This window comes from Rutidosis leptorrhynchoides, chromosome 1 (assembly GCF_046630445.1).
Source record: "Rutidosis leptorrhynchoides isolate AG116_Rl617_1_P2 chromosome 1, CSIRO_AGI_Rlap_v1, whole genome shotgun sequence".
NCBI classification, from domain to species: Eukaryota; Viridiplantae; Streptophyta; class Magnoliopsida; order Asterales; family Asteraceae; genus Rutidosis; species Rutidosis leptorrhynchoides.
Genome location: NC_092333.1, coordinates 512,536,106 through 512,558,229, shown reverse-complemented (window position 1 = coordinate 512,558,229; position 22,124 = coordinate 512,536,106). Strand labels below are relative to the sequence as shown.

The 22,124-nt window shown below is 34.1% G+C and overlaps 1 protein-coding gene across 1 annotated transcript; it reads left to right on the top strand.

Annotated features, from left to right (window-relative positions):
- Positions 1-17,882: 17,882 nt before the first annotated feature.
- On the top strand, positions 17,883-22,101 carry LOC139841571 (putative respiratory burst oxidase homolog protein H). Its single transcript, XM_071831788.1, is given in 13 exon segments — positions 17,883-18,330; positions 18,449-18,611; positions 18,717-18,765; positions 18,850-18,963; positions 19,213-20,043; positions 20,213-20,305; positions 20,382-20,497; positions 20,593-20,695; positions 20,792-20,916; positions 21,177-21,510; positions 21,600-21,728; positions 21,836-21,914; positions 21,992-22,101. Coding segments are annotated over 13 exon segments (2,694 nt in total).
- Positions 22,102-22,124: the final 23 nt, after the last annotated feature.

The following is a 22,124-nucleotide window of genomic DNA, read 5'->3' as shown; positions in this document are numbered from 1 at the left end:
AAAATGTATATACATGTAGTGTTTTAATATGTATTTATACACTTTTGAAAGACTTCAATACACTTATCAAAATACTTCTACTTAACAAAAATGCTTACAATTACATCCTCGTTCAGTTTCATCAACAATTCTACTCGTATGCACCCGTATTCGTACTCGTACAATACACAGCTTTTAGATGTATGTACTATTGGTATATACACTCCAATGATCAGCTCTTAGCAGCCCATGTGAGTCACCTAACACATGTGAGAACCATCATTTGGCAACTAGCATGAAATATCTCATAAAATTACAAAAATATGAGTAATCATTCATGACTTATTTACATGAAAACAAAATTACATATCCTTTATATCTAATCCATACACCAACGACCAAAAACACCTACAAACACTTTCATTCTTCAATTTTCTTCATCTAATTGATCTCTCTCAAGTTCTATCTTCAAGTTCTAAGTGTTCTTCATATATTCTACAAGTTCTAGTTACATAAAATCAAGAATACTTTCAAGTTTGCTAGCTCACTTCCAATCTTGTAAGGTGATCATCCAACCTCAAGAAATCTTTGTTTCTTACAGTAGGTTATCATTCTAATACAAGGTAATAATCATATTCAAACTTTGGTTCAATTTCTATAACTATAACAATCTTATTTCAAGTGATGATCTTACTTGAACTTGTTTTCGTGTCATGATTCTGCTTCAAGAACTTCGAGCCATCCAAGGATCCGTTGAAGCTAGATCCATTTTTCTCTTTTCCAGTAGGTTTATCCAAGGAACTTAAGGTAGTAATGATGTTCATAACATCATTCGATTCATACATATAAAGCTATCTTATTCGAAGGTTTAAACTTGTAATCACTAGAACATAGTTTAGTTAATTCTAAACTTGTTCGCAAACAAAAGTTAATCCTTCTAACTTGACTTTTAAAATCAACTAAACACATGTTCTATATCTATATGATATGCTAACTTAATGATTTAAAACCTGGAGACACGAAAAACACCGTAAAACAGGATTTACGCCGTCGTAGTAACACCGCGGGCTGTTTTGGGTTAGTTAATTAAAAACTATGATAAACTTTGATTTAAAAGTTGTTATTCTGAGAAAATGATTTTTATTTTGAACATGAAACTATATCCAAAAATTATGGTTAAACTCAAAGTGGAAGTATGTTTTCTAAAATGGTCATCTAGACGTCGTTCTTTCGACTGAAATGACTACCTTTACAAAAACAACTTGTAACTTATTTTTCCGACTATAAACCTATACTTTTTCTGTTTAGATTCATAAAATAGAGTTCAATATGAAACCATAGCAATTTGATTCACTCAAAACGGATTTAAAATGAAGAAGTTATGGGTAAAACAAGATTGGATAATTTTTCTCATTTTAGCTACGTGAAAATTGGTAACAAATCTATTCCAACCATAACTTAATCAACTTGTATTGTATATTATGTAATCTTGAGATACCATAGACACGTATACAATGTTTCGACCTATCATGTCGACACATCTATATATATTTCGGAACAACCATAGACACTCTATATGTGAATGTTAGAGTTAGCTATACAGGGTTGAGGCTGATTCCAAAATATATATAGTTTGAGTTGTGATCAATACTGAGATACGTATACACTGGGTCGTGGATTGATTCAAGATAATATTTATTGATTTATTTCTGTACATCTAACTGTGGACAACTAGTTGTAGGTTACTAACGAGGACAGCTGACTTAATAAACTTAAAACATCAAAATATATTAAAAGTGTTGTAAATATATTTTGAACATACTTTGATATATATGTATATATTGTTATAGGTTCGTGAATCAACCAGTGGCCAAGTCTTACTTCCCGACGAAGTAAAAATCTGTGAAAGTGAGTTATAGTCCCACTTTTAAAATCTAATATTTTTGGGATGAGAATACATGCAGGTTTTATAAATGATTTACAAAATAGACACAAGTACGTGAAACTACATTCTATGGTTGAATTATCGAAATCAAATATGCCCCTTTTTATTAAGTCTGGTAATCTAAGAATTAGGGAACAGACACCCTAATTGGCGCGAATCCTAAAGATAGATCTATTGGGCCTAACAAACCCCATCCAAAGTACCGGATGCTTTAGTACTTCAAAATTTATATCATATCCGAAGGGTGTCCCGGAATGATGGGGATATTCTTATATATGCATCTTGTTAATGTCGGTTACCAGGTGTTCACCATATGAATGATTTTTATCTCTATGTATGGGATGTGTATTGAAATATGAAATCTTGTGGTCTATTATTATGATTTGATATATATAGGTTAAACCTATAACTCACCAACATTTTTGTTGACGTTTTAAGCATGTTTATTCTCAGGTGATTATTAAGAGCTTCCGCTGTCGCATACTTAAATAAGGGCGAGATTTGGAGTCCATGCTTGTATGATATTGTGTAAAAACTGCATTCAAGAAACTTATTTTGTTGTAACATATTTGTATTGTAAACCATTATGTAATGGTCGTGTGTAAACAGGATATTTTAGATTATCATTATTTGATAATCTACGTAAAGCTTTTTAAACCTTTATTGATGAAATAAAGGTTATGGTTTGTTTTAAAATGAATGCAGTCTTTGAAAAACGTCTCATATAGAGGTTAAAACCTCGCAACGAAATCAATTAATATGGAACGTTTTTAATCAATAAGAACGGGACATTTCAGTTGGTATCCGAGCGTTGGTCTTAGAGAACCAGTATTTTGCATTAGTGTGTCTTATCGAGTTTGTTAGGATGCATTAGTGAGTCTGGACTTCGACCGTGTTTACTTGAAAAATGATTGTTTAACAAATTTTGTTGGAAACTATATATTTTTAACATGTGAATATTATGTGATATATTAATCTCTTAACGCGTTTGATATTATGTGATAGATGTCTACCTCTAGAACAAGTCCCATTGACTCACCTAATAATAATGAAGAGTCAAATGTAAATTGGAATGATTCGTGGACTGATTCACAAGTTCCCGAAGAGGAACCGGAAGAAGAGTCGGAACCGGAAGAAGAATCAGAACCGGAAGAAGAATCGGAACCGGATGAAGAAATAGAACCGGTGGGGGAAATAATAAAACGGTTAAGTAAAAGAAAATCCTCAACCAACCGACCAAGGTTAATTATGGTCAATGGTGTTTCCGCCAAGGAAGCAAAATATTGGGAGGATTACCAATTCTCCGATGAATCGGATTCCGACGAGAATTCCGATGATGTTATAGAAATTACCCCAACTAAATTTAAAAAGGCAAAAGAAAATAATAAGGGAAAGGGCATAAAAATAAAGAAATCTAATTCCAACCCCGATGAACTTTATATGTATCGTCAACCCCCGAAGACCTTAAGTTGTAACAATGACCCGAGAACCTCTAAACCACCAGGTTTTTCTAAACCAATGTGGAAAACGACGGCTCGTATTAGGGGAACATTATATATCCCTAGAAACTTGGCAAAACGAACCAAAACCGAAGAAGAAGAAACAAGCGAGTCGGAATAAGATAGTTGTATTCGTGTGGTGTAATATATGTAATATAGTGTGCTTATGCTTTATGATATATGTAAAAATTGCTTGTATTAATAAGTATTTTTTTTTATGAATCTAACTCTTGTCTATTTTACAGTATAAAAACACAAAATGGATAGACAACCCAATATTTTAAGAGACCTACCCGGAGACATGATTGATGAAATCTTGTCTAGAGTCGGTCAGAATTCTTCGGCACAACTATTTAAGGCGAGATCAGTTTGTAAGACATTCGAAGAACGTTCCAAGAATGCCTTGGTTTATAAAAGGCTTTCGTTCGAAAGATGGGGGATATCACATTGGGAAATCCATAAGTTACGATGTGTTTACTTTGACGCATATATTGCGGGGAACCCAAATGCTATTTTACGCAATGGGTTAAGAAATTATTTTGACACAATATATCCGAATATTGGACTTCGTGATTTAGAAAAAGCGGCTAACATGCAACATAAAGAAGCATGTTATGCTTACGGATTAGTAATGTTCGCTTCTCACCAAAGTGAGAACAAGAACATCGGGCTACAACTATTAAACAAAATGTTCCCACAAGTGACGGAGTCGGTAATTGGGGTAAGAAATGAGGTTTTTAGATTGTTACGGGACTGTTGGACATTACGTAACCCTCGTCCCTTTGACGACGTTACAACACGATGTCTTATCAACGGCCATAACGGTTATGTTCCACAAGACCAAGGATGGGAAGTAATCCTAGTAAAACCAGAATGCATGACTTGTTTCTGGACGTATGAATTACGTGTCTTTATTGCCTTTGCGGAACGACTTGTGTACTAGCTAGAATTATCTTCACAACCATCTTGTATCAAATTTATTATGTGCTATATTTCATGCTATATGTAAAATAAGCGGTATTGTAAGTTTGTAAAATATTGTGTAAAAGTTTGAACGCGAAATATTATTATAATCAGTTTTTCATATAGAATTGTAGTAGTTGAATTGTATATTAGCTACTAAGTATGAACTTAACGGGTAGGTACTACCCGAATTTAAACTTATAAAACGCAAATATGAAGAAAAAGCTTTTATAAATGAGTTCATATTATACTACGAAATACTATTAACTACTCTTAATATTCTGTATGATTAACTTGTTCCATTTGACTATTTTGAAGGAAATGGCACCGACTACTCGACACACCGTGAATATGAATGAAGAGGAATTCCGTACTTTTCTAGCTTCAAACATAGCCGCAGTACAGGCTGCGCTACATACCAACAATAACCTTGGATCTAGCAGTACAGGAAATCGTGTAGGATGCACCTACAAAGAATTCACTGCCTGCAAACCTTTGGAATTTGATGGAACCGAAGGACCGATCGGATTGAAACGGTGGACCGAGAAGGTCGAATCGGTGTTTGCCATAAGTAAGTGTACTGAAGAGGACAAAGTGAAGTACGCTATGCATACCTTCACAGGTTCTGCGTTAACATGGTGGAATACCTATCTAGAGCAAGTGGGACAAGATGATGCATACGCACTACCGTGGTCAGCATTCAAGCACTTGATGAACGAGAAATACCGTCCCAGAACCGAGATCAATAAGCTCAAGACAGAACTTAGAGGGTTACGAACCCAAGGATTTGATATTACCACGTACGAAAGACGATTCACAGAATTGTGCCTATTGTGTCCGGGAGCATTCGAAGATGAGGAAGAGAAGATCGATGCGTTTGTGAAAGGATTACCGGAAAGAATCCAAGAAGATATAAGTTCACATGAGCCCGCCTCCATACAACAGGCATGTAGAATGGCTCACAAACTAGTGAACCAGATTGAAGAAAGAATTAAAGAACATACTGCTGAAGAGGCCAATGTGAAGCAAGTTAAAAGAAAGTGGGAGGAAAACGGTGATAAGAATCACCAATACAACAACAACAGCAATTACAACAATAATCGCAACAATTATCCCAACAATCGCAACATCAATCGCAACTACAATAAACTGCCCAACAACAACAACAACAACAACAGCAACTACAACAATCATCTCAACAACAATAATAACCGTAACAACAACAACAATCAGAAGCAGCGATGCCAAAGGTGTGAAAAGTATCACTCGGGGTTCTGCACCAAATTTTGCAACAAGTGTAAAAGAAATGGTCATAGCGCGGCGAAGTGTGAGGTCTACGGACCAGGGGTTAATAGAACTAAAGGAACAAATGGTGTCGGAACGAGTAATGGCGGAGCAAGTAGTGTCGGAGCAAGTTATGCCAATGTAGTTTGTTATAAATGTGGAAAACCGGGCCACATTATTAGAAATTTCCCGAACCAGGAGAACACGAATGGACAAGGCCGCGGAAGAGTTTTTAATATTAATGCGGCAGAGGCACAGGAAGATCCGGAGCTTGTTACGGGTACGTTTCTTATTGACAATAAATCTGCTTACGTTTTATTTGATTCGGGTGCGGATAGAAGCTATATGAGTAGAGATTTTTGTGCTAAATTAAGTTGTCCATTGACGCCTTTGGATAGTAAATTTTTACTCGAATTAGCAAATGGTAAATTAATTTCAGCAGATAATATATGTCGGAATCGAGAAATTAAACTGGTTAGCGAAACATTTAAGATTGATTTGATATCAGTAGAGTTAGGGAGTTTTGATGTGATAATCGGTATGGACTGGTTGAAAGAAGTGAAATCAGAGATCGTTTGTTACAAAAATGCAATTCGCATTATACGAGAAAAAGGAAAACCCTTAATGGTGTACGGAGAAAAGGGCAACACGAAGCTACATCTTATTAGTAATTTGAAGGCACAAAAACTAATAAGAAAAGGTTGCTATGCTGTTCTAGCACACGTCGAGAAAGTACAAACTGAAGAAAAGAGCATCAATGATGTTCCCATTGCAAAAGAATTTCCCGATGTATTTCCGAAAGAATTACCGGGATTACCCCCACATCGATCCGTTGAATTTCAAATAGATCTTGTACCAGGAGCTGCACCAATAGCTCGTGCTCCTTACAGACTCGCACCCAGCGAGATGAAAGAACTACAAAGCCAATTACAAGAACTTTTAGAGCGTGGTTTCATTCGACCAAGCACATCAACGTGGGGAGCTCCTGTTTTGTTTGCCAAGAAGAAAGATGGTACATTCAGGTTGTGTATCGACTACCGAGAGTTGAACAAACTTACCATCAAGAACCGCTACCCACTACCGAGAATCGATGACTTATTTGATTAACTACAAGGCTCGTCTGTTTATTCAAAGATTGACTTACGTTCCGGGTATCATCAAATGCGGGTGAATGAAGATGATATTCCAAAGACTGCTTTCAGAACACGTTACGGTCATTACGAGTTTATGGTCATGCTGTTTGGTTTAACTAATGCACCAGCTGTGTTCATGGACCTTATGAACCGAGTGTGTGGACCATACCTTGACAAGTTTGTCATTGTTTTCATTGATGACATACTTATTTACTCAAAGAATGACCAAGAACACGGTGAACATTTGAGAAAGGTGTTAGAAGTATTGAGGAAGGAAGAATTGTACGCTAAGTTTTCAAAGTGTGCATTTTGGTTGGAAGAAGTTCAATTCCTCGGTCACATAGTGAACAAAGAAGGTATTAAGGTGGATCCGGCAAAGATAGAAACTGTTGAAAAGTGGGAAACCCCGAAAACTCCGAAACACATACGCCAGTTTTTAGGATTAGCTGGTTACTACAGAAGGTTCATCCAATACTTTTACAGAATAGCAAAACCCTTGACTGCATTAACGCATAAAGGGAAGAAATTTGAATGGAATGATGAACAAGAGAAAGCGTTTCAGTTATTGAAGAAAAAGCTAACTACGGCACCTATATTGTCATTGCCTGAAGGGAATGATGATTTTGTGATTTATTGTGACACATCAAAGCAAGGTCTCGGTTGTGTATTAATGCAACGAACGAAGGTGATTGCTTATGCGTCTAGACAATTGAAGATTCACGAACAAAATTATACGACGCATGATTTGGAATTAGGCGCGGTTTTTTTTTGCATTAAAGACTTGGAGGCACTACTTATATGGGGTCAAAAGTATTATATATACCGACCACAAAAGTCTTCAACGCATATTTAATCAGAAACAACTGAATATGAGGCAGCGTAGGTGGATTGAATTATTGAATGATTACGACTTTGAGATTCGTTACCACCCGGGGAAGGCAAATGTGGTAGCCGATGCCTTGAGCAGGAAGGACAGAGAACCCATTCGAGTAAAATCTATGAATATAATGATTCATAATAACCTTACTACTCAAATAAAGGAGGCGCAACAAGGAGTTTTAAAAGAGAGAAATTTAAAGGATGAAATACCCAAAGGATCGGAGAAGCATCTTAACCCGGTATAGGGCTGAAAGGATTTGGGTACCAAAATTTGGAGATATGAGAGAAATGGTACTTAGAGAAGCTCATAAAACCAGATACTCAATACATCCTGGAACGGGGAAGATGTACAAGGATCTCAAGAAACATTTTTGGTGGCCGGGTATGAAAGCCGATGTTGCTAAATACGTAGGAGAATGTTTGACGTGTTCTAAGGTCAAAGCTGAGCATCAGAAACCATCAGGTCTACTTCAACAACCCGAAATCCCAGAATGGAAATGGGAAAACATTACCATGGATTTCATCACTAAATTGCCAAGGAATGCAAGTGGTTTTGATACTATTTGGGTAATAGTTGATCGTCTCACCAAATCAGCACATTTCCTGCCAATAAGAGAAGATGACAATATGGAGAAGTTAGCACGACTGTATTTGAAGGAAGTCGTCTCCAGACATGGAATACCAATCTCTATTATCTCTGATAGGGATGACAGATTTATTTCAAGATTCTGGCAGACATTACAGCAAGCATTAGGAACTCGTCTAGACATGAGTACTGCCTATCATCCACAAACTGATGGGCAGAGTGAAAGGACGATACAAACGCTTGAAGACATGCTACGAGCATGTGTTATTGATTTCAGAAACAGTTGGGATCAACATCTACCGTTAGCAGAATTTTCCTACAACAACAGCTACCATTCAAGCATTGAGATGGTGCCGTTTGAAGCACTTTATGGTAGAAAGTGCAGGTCTCCGATTTGTTGGAGTGAAGTGGGGGATAGAAAGATTACGGGTCCGGAGATTATACAAGAAACTACCGAGAAGATCATCCAAATTCAACAACGGTTGAAAACCGCCCAAAGTTGACAAAAGAGCTACGCTGACATTAAAAGAAAAGATATAGAATTTGAAATTGGAGAGATGGTCATGCTTAAAGTTGCACCTTGGAAAGGCGTTGTTCGATTTGGTAAACGAGGGAAATTAAATCCAAGGTATATTGGACCATTCAAGATTATTGATCGTGTCGGACCAGTAGCTTACCGACTTGATTTACCTCAACAACTCGCAGCTGTACATAACACTTTCCACGTCTCGAATTTGAAGAAATGTTTTGCTAAAGAAGATCTCACTATTCTATTAGATGAAATCCAAATCAACAAAAAACTTCAATTCATCGAAGAACCCGTCGAAATAATGGATCGTGAGGTTAAAAGACTTAAGCAAAACAAGATACCAATTGTTAAGGTTTGATGGAATGCTCGTAGAGGACCCGAGTTCACCTGGGAGCGTGAAGATCAGATGAAGAAGAAATACCCGCATCTATTTCCAGAAGATTCGTTAACACGTTCAACAGCTTAAAATTTCGGGACGAAATTTATTTAACGGGTAGGTACTGTAGTGACCTGAACTTTTTCATGTTTATATATATTAATTGAGATTGATATTTACATGATTAAATGTTTCCAACATGTTAAGTAACTTGTTAAGACTTGATTAATTGAAATATGTTTCATATAGACAATTGACCACCCAAGTTGACCGGTGATTCACGAACGTTAAAACTTGTAAAAACTATATGATGACATATATATGGATATATATATAGTTAACATGATACTATGATAAGTAAACATATCATTAAGTATATTAACAATGAACTACATATGTAAAAACAAGACTACTAACTTAATGATTTTTAAACGAGACATATATGTAACGATTATCGTTGTAAAGACATTTAATGTATATATATCATATTAAGAGATATTCATACATGATAATATCATGATAATATAATAATTTAAAATCTTATTTGATATTATAAACATTGGGTTAACAACATTTAACAAGATCGTTAACCTAAAGGTTTCAAAACAACACTTACATGTAACGACTAACGATGACTTAACGACTCAGTTAAAATGTATATACATGTAGTGTTTTAATATGTATTTATACACTTTTGAAAGACTTCAATACACTTATCAAAATACTTCTACTTAACAAAAATGCTTACAATTACATCCTCGTTCAGTTTCATCAACAATTCTACTCGTATGCACCCGTATTCGTACTCGTACAATACACAGCTTTTAGATGTATGTACTATTGGTATATACACTCCAATGATCAGCTCTTAGCAGCCCATGTGAGTCACCTAACACATGTGAGAACCATCATTTGGCAACTAGCATGAAATATCTCATAAAATTACAAAAATATGAGTAATCATTCATGACTTATTTACATGAAAACAAAATTACATATCCTTTATATCTAATCCATACACCAACGACCAAAAACACCTACAAACACTTTCATTCTTCAATTTTCTTCATCTAATTAATCTCTCTCAAGTTCTATCTTCAAGTTCTAAGTGTTCTTCATATATTCTACAAGTTCTAGTTACATAAAATCAAGAATACTTTCAAGTTTGCTAGCTCACTTCCAATCTTGTAAGGTGATCATCCAACCTCAAGAAATCTTTGTTTCTTACAGTATGTTATCATTCTAATACAAGGTAATAATCATATTCAAACTTTAGTTCAATTTCTATAACTATAACAATCTTATTTCAAGTGATGATCTTACTTGAACTTGTTTTCGTGTCATGATTCTGCTTCAAGAACTTCGAGCCATCCAAGGATCCATTGAAGCTAGATCCATTTTTCTCTTTTCCAGTAGGTTTATCCAAGGAACTTAAGGTAGTAATGATGTTCATAACATCATTCGATTCATACATATAAAGCTATCTTATTCGAAGGTTTAAACTTGTAATCACTAGAACATAGTTTAGTTAATTCTAAACTTGTTCGCAAACAAAAGTTAATCCTTCTAACTTGACTTTTAAAATCAACTAAACACATGTTCTATATCTATATGATATGCTAACTTAATGATTTAAAACCTGGAGACACGAAAAACACCGTAAAACCGGATTTACGCCGTCGTAGTAACACCGCGGGCTGTTTTGGGTTAGTTAATTAAAAACTATGATAAACTTTGATTTAAAAGTTGTTATTCTGAGAAAATGATTTTTATTATGAACATGAAACTATATCCAAAAATTATGGTTAAACTCAAAGTGGAAGTATGTTTTCTAAAATGGTCATCTAGACGCCGTTCTTTCGACTGAAATGACTACCTTTACAAAAACAACTTGTAACTTATTTTTCCGACTATAAACCTATACTTTTTCTGTTTAGATTCATAAAATAGAGTTCAATATGAAACCATAGCAATTTGATTCACTCAAAACGGATTTAAAATGAAGAAGTTATGGGTAAAACAAGATTGGATAATTTTTCTCATTTTAGCTACGTGAAAATTGGTAACAAATCTATTCCAACCATAACTTAATCAACTTGTATTGTATATTATGTAATCTTGAGATACCATAGACACGTATACAATGTTTCGACCTATCATGTCGACACATCTATATATATTTCGGAACAACCATAGACACTCTATATGTGAATGTTGGAGTTAGCTATACAGGGTTGAGGTTGATTCCAAAATATATATAGTTTGAGTTGTGATCAATACTGAGATACGTATACACTGGGTCGTGGATTGATTCAAGATAATATTTATCGATTTATTTCTGTACATCTAACTGTGGACAACTAGTTGTAGGTTACTAACGAGGACAGCTGACTTAATAAACTTAAAACATCAAAATATATTAAAAGTGTTGTAAATATATTTTGAACATACTTTGATATATATGTATATATTGTTATAGGTTCGTGAATCAACCAGTGGCCAAGTCTTACTTCCCGACGAAGTAAAAATCTGTGAAAGTGAGTTATAGTCCCACTTTTAAAATCTAATATTTTTGGGATGAGAATACATGCAGGTTTTATAAATGATTTACAAAATAGACACAAGTACGTAAAACTACATTCTATGGTTGAATTATCGAAATCGAATATGCCCCTTTTTATTAAGTCTGGTAATCTAAGAATTAGGGAACAGACACCCTAATTGGTGCGAATCCTAAAGATAGATCTATTGGGCCTAACAAACCCCATCCAAAGTACCGGATGCTTTAGTACTTCGAAATTTATATCATATCCGAAGGGTGTCCCGGAATGATGGGGATATTCTTATATATGCATCTTGTTAATGTCGGTTACCAGGTGTTCACCATATGAATGATTTTTATCTCTATGTATGGGATGTGTATTGAAATATGAAATCTTGTGGTCTACTATTATGATTTGATATATATAGGTTAAACCTATAACTCACCAACATTTTTGTTGACGTTTTAAGCATGTTTATTCTCAGGTGATTATTAAGAGCTTCCGCTGTCGCATACTTAAATAAGGGCGAGATTTGGAGTCCATGCTTGTATGATATTGTGTAAAAACTGCATTCAAGAAACTTATTTTGTTGTAACATATTTGTATTGTAAACCATTATGTAATGGTCGTGTGTAAACAGGATATTTTAGATTATCATTATTTGATAATCTACGTAAAGCTTTTTAAACCTTTATTGATGAAATAAAGGTTATGGTTTGTTTTAAAATGAATGCAGTCTTTGAAAAACGTCTCATATAGAGGTTAAAACCTCGCAACGAAATCAATTAATATGGAACGTTTTTAATCAATAAGAACGGGACATTTCATAAGTAATTCAATCATAACCCTGACTGAATTAGCAAATTTACATTATACGCAAACACCAAAAGCATGCTGATGCTAAACAATATCATAAAATTTCATAAAATTCGTGCATGTAATTCGTTGTTTCACCAGCTTATATTTTTTGTCTTTGCGGTTTATAAAAAATATTGCAGTCCTTCTAGCCCAACCCGCTTGACAGAAAAACCAAAGTAACACAAACTATAGTTTATATGGTTGGTTGTCCCTTTATGATAAAGTCAAATTACTTTAAAAATATAAACTTTGGAATTTTTAAACGATTAGGAAAACAGCAATCAACAATAAAGATCCTACCTTGACTTTTGTTTATGCGCAGTTGTAGATGCGTTTTTTCCCCCAATTTAAGGGTGATGTGAAAATGATGATAGGTGTCGTTATCATCTATATAGTCAATGACCTCACACTATACCGTTCTACTTCATTTATTATTTATAACCTGCATAAATACAAATCCAATAACAGATACTTTCATGAGCTCTTAGTGGTTGAGAGCTAAGTCATGATCCAAACATAGTTAATTTCATACTTAATCCAAAGAGCTTAGTAATCACGTATTATGCTATTTCATACGAAATATATCATCAACCTTAGTGTACCATATCTTTTTAAGTGGAGCAAAATGGTGTGTAAGTGTCGATTCATACAAAAAATGACTCATTTCAACTCAAACCCATCATGGCCCATTATTGAATCTGACAATTTGCCACCTTTATTAGTAACAGTAAGTTATAATAACTTATACGGACTTTAAGTAAATTATCATGACATTAAAAAACATCAAATTATATATTTGAACTAATCTCTTAGTTATATTAACTGATCGATAAACCCATAACCTTTCTAACAACAAACAAAATAATACTATTATCCAAAAGTCCATTTTGACTGAATCAAAAAGTAGACGTTCATATAAATTAATAAGTCGTGTACAAAAATATGACACCATTGCTAATAAGTAAAAGTTGAGTAGATGCCAAATGGATTCAGAATATGCACTTAATGTCATCAAGACCGCTATCTTATGCATCTGTGGTAATCAACATTTTTGTTACTTGCAGCAAGAAAAATGTGATAGAACGGTATGCAACCAATGTCCAACTTCTTGCGATAAGTTACCATTGAACAATGGTTGCATACCTTCAACCATACCTTTGTATTGCAGCTGATTATACAATTATTGCACTTTCGAGGCAGAAGAAAAAGAACTGTAAGCACACGATAAAATAAATATATATAAACATGAAAGAGTAAGAGTATGGTTAATAGATATAAAAGATTTCATTTAATAAAATGAATTGATTTTTGTGAATACAAATACCTGATAATTACCTTCATCATGATCCAAAAGCTGTCTACAAAGGAGATCGTTTCAGGGTCATGTGATTGTTGCAATGGCAGAACCATATACACACGGCTTTTACGGCAGAAAGCAAGCCCACTACATAGTTAATACAAAGATGAGATAAGCCCGCATAGAAATCATGGAACATTCATCTAAAGAAGCTTTTTTTATTAAGGATGATCAAAAGATCATCAAGAAATTCACCTGGCCCGGAAAGGGACAAACTATTTGGTGAGTATGCCATCCTCTTCATCATCCTCATCATCATAGCAATGATACGGAAACTGTCATATGACTTCTTTATTGCTCAACACAATCAAATAATAATACTAAGAATATATTTATATTTATCAAATAATACTAAAAATATATTTATGATTTTTAAAAGATACAAATCACAAACAGTAACCAATATTCTTATTAGTCATCCAACATGTATAAAAAGGATATATAATTCGCAAGTATAGAACATAGAATAACTTACAATAAAACAAACTATACCAATGGGGAATGCTATCAAAACCTAAAGCCTGAAAAATGAAAAAATTTACGAATTAGTGCAGACTTTGATGTATTCGAGGATGTTAACGAAATGAGAAAAAGAATAAAACTAATATTTCAAATATGAAAAAATACAGACGAAAAATTAAGACGAAATTAAGAGCAACATATACAAAATTGATTAGCCATATCGAATTCATAACAATTTTACTTTGGATTAAGCCGAAATCATAACCCTAACTTTACCCACCTTTATCAATTATGCAAAGATGAATCCGCCAGATCTGATTCAAAAAATTGATACATGCATTTATTTTGACGATTCTTCATGTTAGATTGATATCAATCGTTACAATCCATTTATTGGTAATCTCAGAAAAACGGATTACAGATTAGAGATAGAATTTTTTAGAGAATGATTCGGTAGGGTTTTTTTTAGTACGGGTGAAAGTTTAAAACCCTAATGAATTATTAGATGTAAATGACCTCTGATCTGATTCTCATACTCCGTATGAAACAAATATATAAGGGTATAAATGTCTTTATACAAAGACTTCTAAAAATTATTAGTAATTAATTTTTGTAAATCAAATGAATGGTTAGATTTGTTTGTAAAATCTAGATCTGATGGATAAGATTCATTTTGAAGGCTTAATTTGAATAATTATTTCACAATTAAGCTTTTCTTTTAATAAGAAGAGAGATTATTTTTTTTGGAAGGGTAAAAATGTTAATTAAATTCATGTTAATAAACATGAACGCTTAAACGGATAATGTTTTTCCTATTTAGACTACCTATAGAAGAGAAGGAATTTTTTTGCTTAGATTTACGTGATTAGACCGGGTTATCCCAAAATACGAGGCTAGAGAGGTTTGAATCTGATACCTCATCTGAGGAAATCAAAGTCCCAACCACCGGACTATGTTAAGTGTATAGGGGCAGCAAGGCCCAATAGGTGTATAGGGGCAGCAAGGCCCAATAGGTTAATTATTTGTCTAGTTGTCCAATAGGTTAATTATATGTCTAGTTGTGCATACACAATTCAGAGCCCATTGTTCAAATAAAATTTGCTATTATTATTGTGGAAGCTTAATTGCTAAAATCAAGGCCCATAAATAATTAAAATTCACAGCCCATCTAATTTACAGCATGCAATTACAGCTTGTGGTAGGCCAAATATGACAAAATTTCATTCCTCGTCCCTGAACTTTACATCGATTTTGACTCCCTGTCCTTTTTCTTTTTTTTGTGCATCCCTCGTCCCTAAACTATGAAAAGAGTACATCCCTCGTCTCCCGTCTACTTTCTGTCTATTTTTTTCGTTAAATGAAGTCATGTGCTAAGCATGTGAGGGTAATTTAGTCATTGTATCATTTTCTTCTTTTTACCTTTTCTTTTTCTCCTTTTTGACTTCTCCCCCATTCAACTCAAAACATAAACCCTAATTTCTTAATTCAATAAAAATAACATCACCATTTCTTTTTGCAAATCTATCATGCACCCTTCTTCTAAAAAAAGCCAACAAGTATTATTCTTCATTTCTTCACCCTTCTTCTAGTTAAGCAGGTTGACCTATTTCTTTATCAATTCCTTTTGTTGCTCAAGAAACCCATCATTTCATCAACTCATCTGGACCCAAAATTAAAAACCCTAACTAAACTCAAATTCATGACTGATGAATCTAACACCAAATTGAACTCAGATTCATGATTCCTAATACAAAGATGAATAATCTGATATGTAAAATTCTACAAATAAATATAACAATTACAAACAAAAACTAACCTCCATAACAAAATTCAAACTTTAAAACAAATTAATTGACATAATCACATGAAGTTCTTGAACCCTGAGTTCTACCCCGAGTTCCAAATTTGATATTCGTCATCATCCTCATCATCACATCGAAAATCAAATCTGATATTCGTACACTTTCGGACCTGGATCACTTCATCAAAGTTGTTCCATTTCATCCACTTAATGCTCGAAAACACCTTACAACTTCTGAAATTCACATAATCGAGCTAACTGATCGATAGAATTCACAGTTGACTTTTTGAACGAAAGTTTGACCACGAAATTCGGATTGAGTTCTTCGAATTGAGATGTGAAATTTTTCAGGTAGCATCACGAGTAGATTTAGAACACATCTTCAATTTTAGATTTCTCCAAATCGTGTCAGAATAATCCGGAGACCAAATCGCACAAGTTTTTGAAGAAGCAAAGAACTCGAATCGATTATGCTTGAATTTGTTGTTGCTATTTAATTCTGATGAATCACGAGTATTAGGATGTTGATATGAAACATGAATTTGATCTCAATTTGTGATGAGAATCACTAAATCAAAATCGCCTAATTTGTTGTTCAAGTAGATGAACACTCGTAACAAAAACTGTTATGATTCTGAGATGATGTACGACGATGATGATACTTAACTCAGATTCGGTAATTGTTTTTGGATATATCGAGATATGAATCTGTATATCAAAGTGAGATGAAGTGAGATGATGTTGATGAAGATAGATAGATCGATGGATATAATGGATATATGTGAGAGAGTATGGTTTTGATGAGAGAGATGAAGAAAATGACTGTGATGATGAGGATGAGGATATAAAAACAAGTTAAATAATAAAGAAAATAAATAAAATAAAAGGACTAAAGTACCCTCACATGTTTTGCACATGACTGAACAAACGGCTAAAATAGACAGAAAGTAGACGGAGGGACGAGAGATGTACTCTTTTCATAGTTTAGGGACGAGGGATGCACAAAAAAAAGAAAAAGGACAGGGAGTCAAAATCGATGTAAAGTTCAGGGACGAGGAATGAAATTTTGTCGCCAAATATTCCTAAGTTCCAATATTCACAGCCCATCCAATATTCCTGATATCATATTTTGCAGAAATCGGCCAAAAGAGCTGCTGTGCCGTTTTCTATACTTTCTCTCATTTTCAATTGTATATTTTGATTTTTTTCATATTCATATTTCAAACAATCTTTATAGTTTCTTCATTATTAAGCAATCACATGAAGTCGATCAATCTTTATCTTTATTTTCAGGTAGTATAATATATTACCATAATCCTATGATTAAACAAGTTTGTGTGATTTTATATCCTTGGACTAGGTTGAGCAGAACTTGATGATGTTTCAACCTTAAGTCAAAGTCAACGCCTATATGAACACAATGTTTTAATTTGTTTCTAATTTTGGACAAGTAACTTAACAACCTCTAAGCTTTTCCCCATGTTTAATGGTTTATTTTCTCCCCTACATTCCCCCCATTCATTCTCCCTTAAACATTTCAACCTGTTTCTTACCTCCTTCAATTCCCATTTCTTGAAAACAAAACAAAAGTTTACACATTTTTCATTTCTTCTTTTACTTTTATTCTATATATATTTTATATATTTTGTATTTTATGGTCGAATAAGTAACTAATAGCCAAAAACACAATGAAAGGGGCAGATCTTGAGAGTGTTGAGATCGACCCAATGGACGGAAGCTCCGCAAGGAATAACGCAAGAACGACATCTATACATCAAAAGAATTCAATGGATAACAACGATGAAAAATCGATTGCAAATATGAAGAACCGAGCATCCAAACGTGTCCCTGGTATGAAAGATGATGGGCATAAACCTGGTGGTTTGCTACCAATGTTAAGCCGTACCTCTAGCAAAACCACATCTATTCGAAAGAGAGCGGTCCCACCATCTAGTGGTGGCCCACCTAAGATAGACCGGACAACATCAAGTGCTGCTAAAGGGCTTAATAGCTTGCGGTTTCTTGATAGAACCGTAACTGGTAAAGAAACGGATGCTTGGAGAGCGATTGAGGGACGTTTTAATCAATTTTCCGTTGATGGAAAGCTGCCTAGAGATAAATTTGGAATTTGTGTTGGTATGATATATAACCTAATAACATCAAATTATAAAAAGTCTTTAAGAATGCAAGTTATGTACATATATAACATCTTTAATAAATCTTTACTTTGTGTTTTTGTTATGTATGTATGTAGGAATGCGAGATAGCATCGAATTTGCAGGCGAATTGTACGATGCAATGGCTAGACGTCGAAATATAGATGCCGAAGGTGGCATTACAAAGGAACAAGTGAGAGAGTTTTGGGAAGAGATGACGAAAAAAGATCTTGATGCTCGACTAGGGATCTTTTTCGATATGTAAATATCAAAATCAAAACTTTGTTACGTTACATTTGCTTTTGTAAGATTTAAAACTAAAGTACGAATATAACACCCTAAGTTTTTTGCGCGTGTTGATATCAGGTGTGACAAGAACGGAGATGGAATATTATCAGAGGAAGAGGTAAAAGAGGTAAGAATTTTCGAAATATCCATTTTCGTGCTTCCTTTAGTTATCCTTACTTGACGCTAAACTCGTGCCATTCGTTTATTACAGGTACTTATAATAAGTGCTTCTGCAAACAAGCTTTCGAATTTTAAGAATCAAGCCGGGACTTATGCAGCTCTAATCATGGACGAACTAGACCCCGACCATCGTGGCTACATAGAGGTTATGTATTTATATATGATTAGATTTCAATTTTTAGGGCTGTCGTTAACACGTTTTAAACAGTTGTACATTCATGTATACAGTTGTTTATTCATGTAACCGCCACCACTAAAATAATCTTTAACCATAGTGTACACTGTTTAAAGCTGATTAACGACAGCCTAAGGGATGTCGTTAGCAAAATCCTTAAATTAAAAATTCTAACATCTTTTTATTGTAATTGGTTCTCTAAAGTTGGTTTTGTGACAGATGTGGCAACTTGAAACACTCTTAACTGGAATGGTGTTAAAAAACAATGGTGATCAATCAAGCTCAACAGCAAAAAATACTAAAAAGAATCAAGATACAACAAATCTAGCAATGTCGATGATCCCACAAATGTATCGTAATCCCGTTAGCAGATGCATAAACGAAGGGTTCGAATTCGTACAAGATAACTGGAAAAGATTATGGGTAGTAACCGTATTCATCCTAGTTAACGTTCTTCTTTTCGCATGGAAATTTCGTCAGTATTCTTTGTTACCAACGTTTCAAGTAATGGGCTATTGCGTATGCTTAGCAAAAGCTGCAGGCGAAACCCTAAAACTTAACATGGCGTTAATTCTACTTCCGGTATGTCGAAAAACGCTGACTGGACTACGAGAAACATGGCTAGGAAAACTATTACCTTTCGACGATAACATCAACTTTCATAAACTTATCGCTGTTGCCATTGTTATCGGAACTGTAATTCATACTGTTGCGCATTTGGCTTGCAATTTTATAAGAATAAGCACGTGCCCACCCGATACTTTTCAACGTATTTATGGAAATTTGTTACCTGAGCAACCGTCGTATATGGATTTAGTACTCACAATACCTGGTTTTACGGGGATAATAATGGACGTAATGATGTTTTTTTGTTTTCTTCTTGCGACACATGCGTTTAGGAGGAACGTTATTAATTTACCATGGCCGTTAAATCATTTAGCTGGTTTTACGTCTTTTTGGTACGCTCATCATCTTCTGATTATCGTTTACATCTTGCTCATCTTGCACGGTTACTTTCTAGTTTTCGCAACTTTCTGGTACATGAAAACAGTAAGTCTCGCTGGTTAATTACATATATACCCTCCTATTTATATATATATATATATATATATATATATATATATATATATATATATATATATATATATATATATATATATATATATATATATATGATTAATGATTCTGTTTATGTTTAACTTAATTAATCAACTTGCAGACATGGATGTATCTCGTGATTCCAATGTTGTGTTACTCGACTGAGAGACTTCTTACATCCTATGATCATAACTACAGAGTTAACATCGTTAAGGTGATATATTTAACGATGTGATTTTTTATGTTAAATGGCGTGTAATTGATGAAATCTAACATATATGTATTTGCAGGCGATAATATACACTGGAAATGTGCTAGCACTGTATATGAGCAAACCTAATGGATTCAAATATAAGAGTGGGATGTACCTTTTCGTTAAATGTCCAAATATATCAGGTTTCGAGTGGTAAAATTCTTGTCGATCTTATCTAATTTTATATAAAATGTAGAATTGGAACATTTAATGATATAAAGTTAACTAAAACATGATGTTCTTTGCAGGCATCCATTTTCGATAACTTCAGCACCTGGAGATGATTACTTAAGTGTACATATTCGCACGTTAGGTGACTGGACAACAGCACTTAAAAACGAATTCGCAAAGGTAAAACGAGCTACTTTAACGCTAATAATTGTTGCATCTTCGATTCAACCTGTTGTTTTTTTCTGTTAATCGAAATTCTAAAACACAGAAATGCAGGCTTGTGAGCCTCCACCACAAAAACCTCAAGTTGGTTCTTCTGCTTCAAGAGCCGTAAGAGGAAACCTCGTTCGATTAGAAACTAAAGCCAATGTTAATGTTCCTGTTGAAGAAGCACAAGCAATGTAAGCGTAAATTCAAGTCAGATTCGATCATTTCTAAAAAAAAAAAACTCTTAGGGTGTATTTGATAAAACTGAATAATTAAGAGATAATTCCAGCTCTGAATGGTTCAGTACTGAATGAATGCTGAATTATTCAGCACCATGTGTCAGATGTCAGAAACAAATTAAATGCACCGAATGTTGAATGGTTCAGCATTAGTAAACAAACACATCCTTATACATAAATATATTGTTTAATGATGTTCTGCTTTTGTGTTACAGATACCCAAAAATTATAATCAAAGGACCGTACGGAGCACCTGCACAAGATTACAGGAAATATGACGTTCTTTTACTAATCGGTTTGGGTATTGGAGCAACTCCCTTCATTAGCATTTTGAAAGATCTCTTAAACCACCAAAGGGAAGCAGTAAGTAGTATTAAAATTACATACCGTTTAGCTTAAACATTAGTAACGTACGCTAAACAATATATTGTTTAGGGTTTTGATGATAAAGTTCCAGATCGAGCCTACTTCTATTGGGTTACAAGAGAGCAAGGATCGTTTGAATGGTTCAAAGGAGTTATGGATGATATTGCAGAATATGATAAACATGTAAGTACTTAACAAGAAAATCAGTTTCTTTTAATATTAATATATTTCAAAACAATTGTATTAATGTGAATTTTGGATGTGAATTGCAGAACATAATTGAAATGCACACCTACTTAACATGTGTTCATGAAGAAGGTGATGCACGATCCGCGCTAATTGCCATGGTGCAGTCGTTGCAACATGCCAAAAATGGAGTTGATGTAGTCTCTCAAAGTCGGGTATATATGTTATTAATTTTTTTTGTGTGAAAAGCTATGTTATTAAAATTCTTTATTTCATTTCCATTTCATAATTCGAATATTAATTAACGAATATATCATAATAGATACGAACACATTTTTCAAGACCTAATTGGAAGAGAGTATTCAACACATTGGCAACCAACCATGAAGCAGCTACAGTTGGTAATTAAACGCTAATATTAGTATCTAATATTTATTTTATTGATTACAACATATTTTAATTGGTGGCTATTTTACAGGTGTGTTCTATTGTGGGAGCCAAACGCTCGTAAAATCGCTAGAAGGTCTTGCGAAAGAATTTACAGTGGAAACTTCAACTCGATTTGATTTCCACAAGGAGAATTTCTAATAAACGAATGTAGTTAGTTTTTT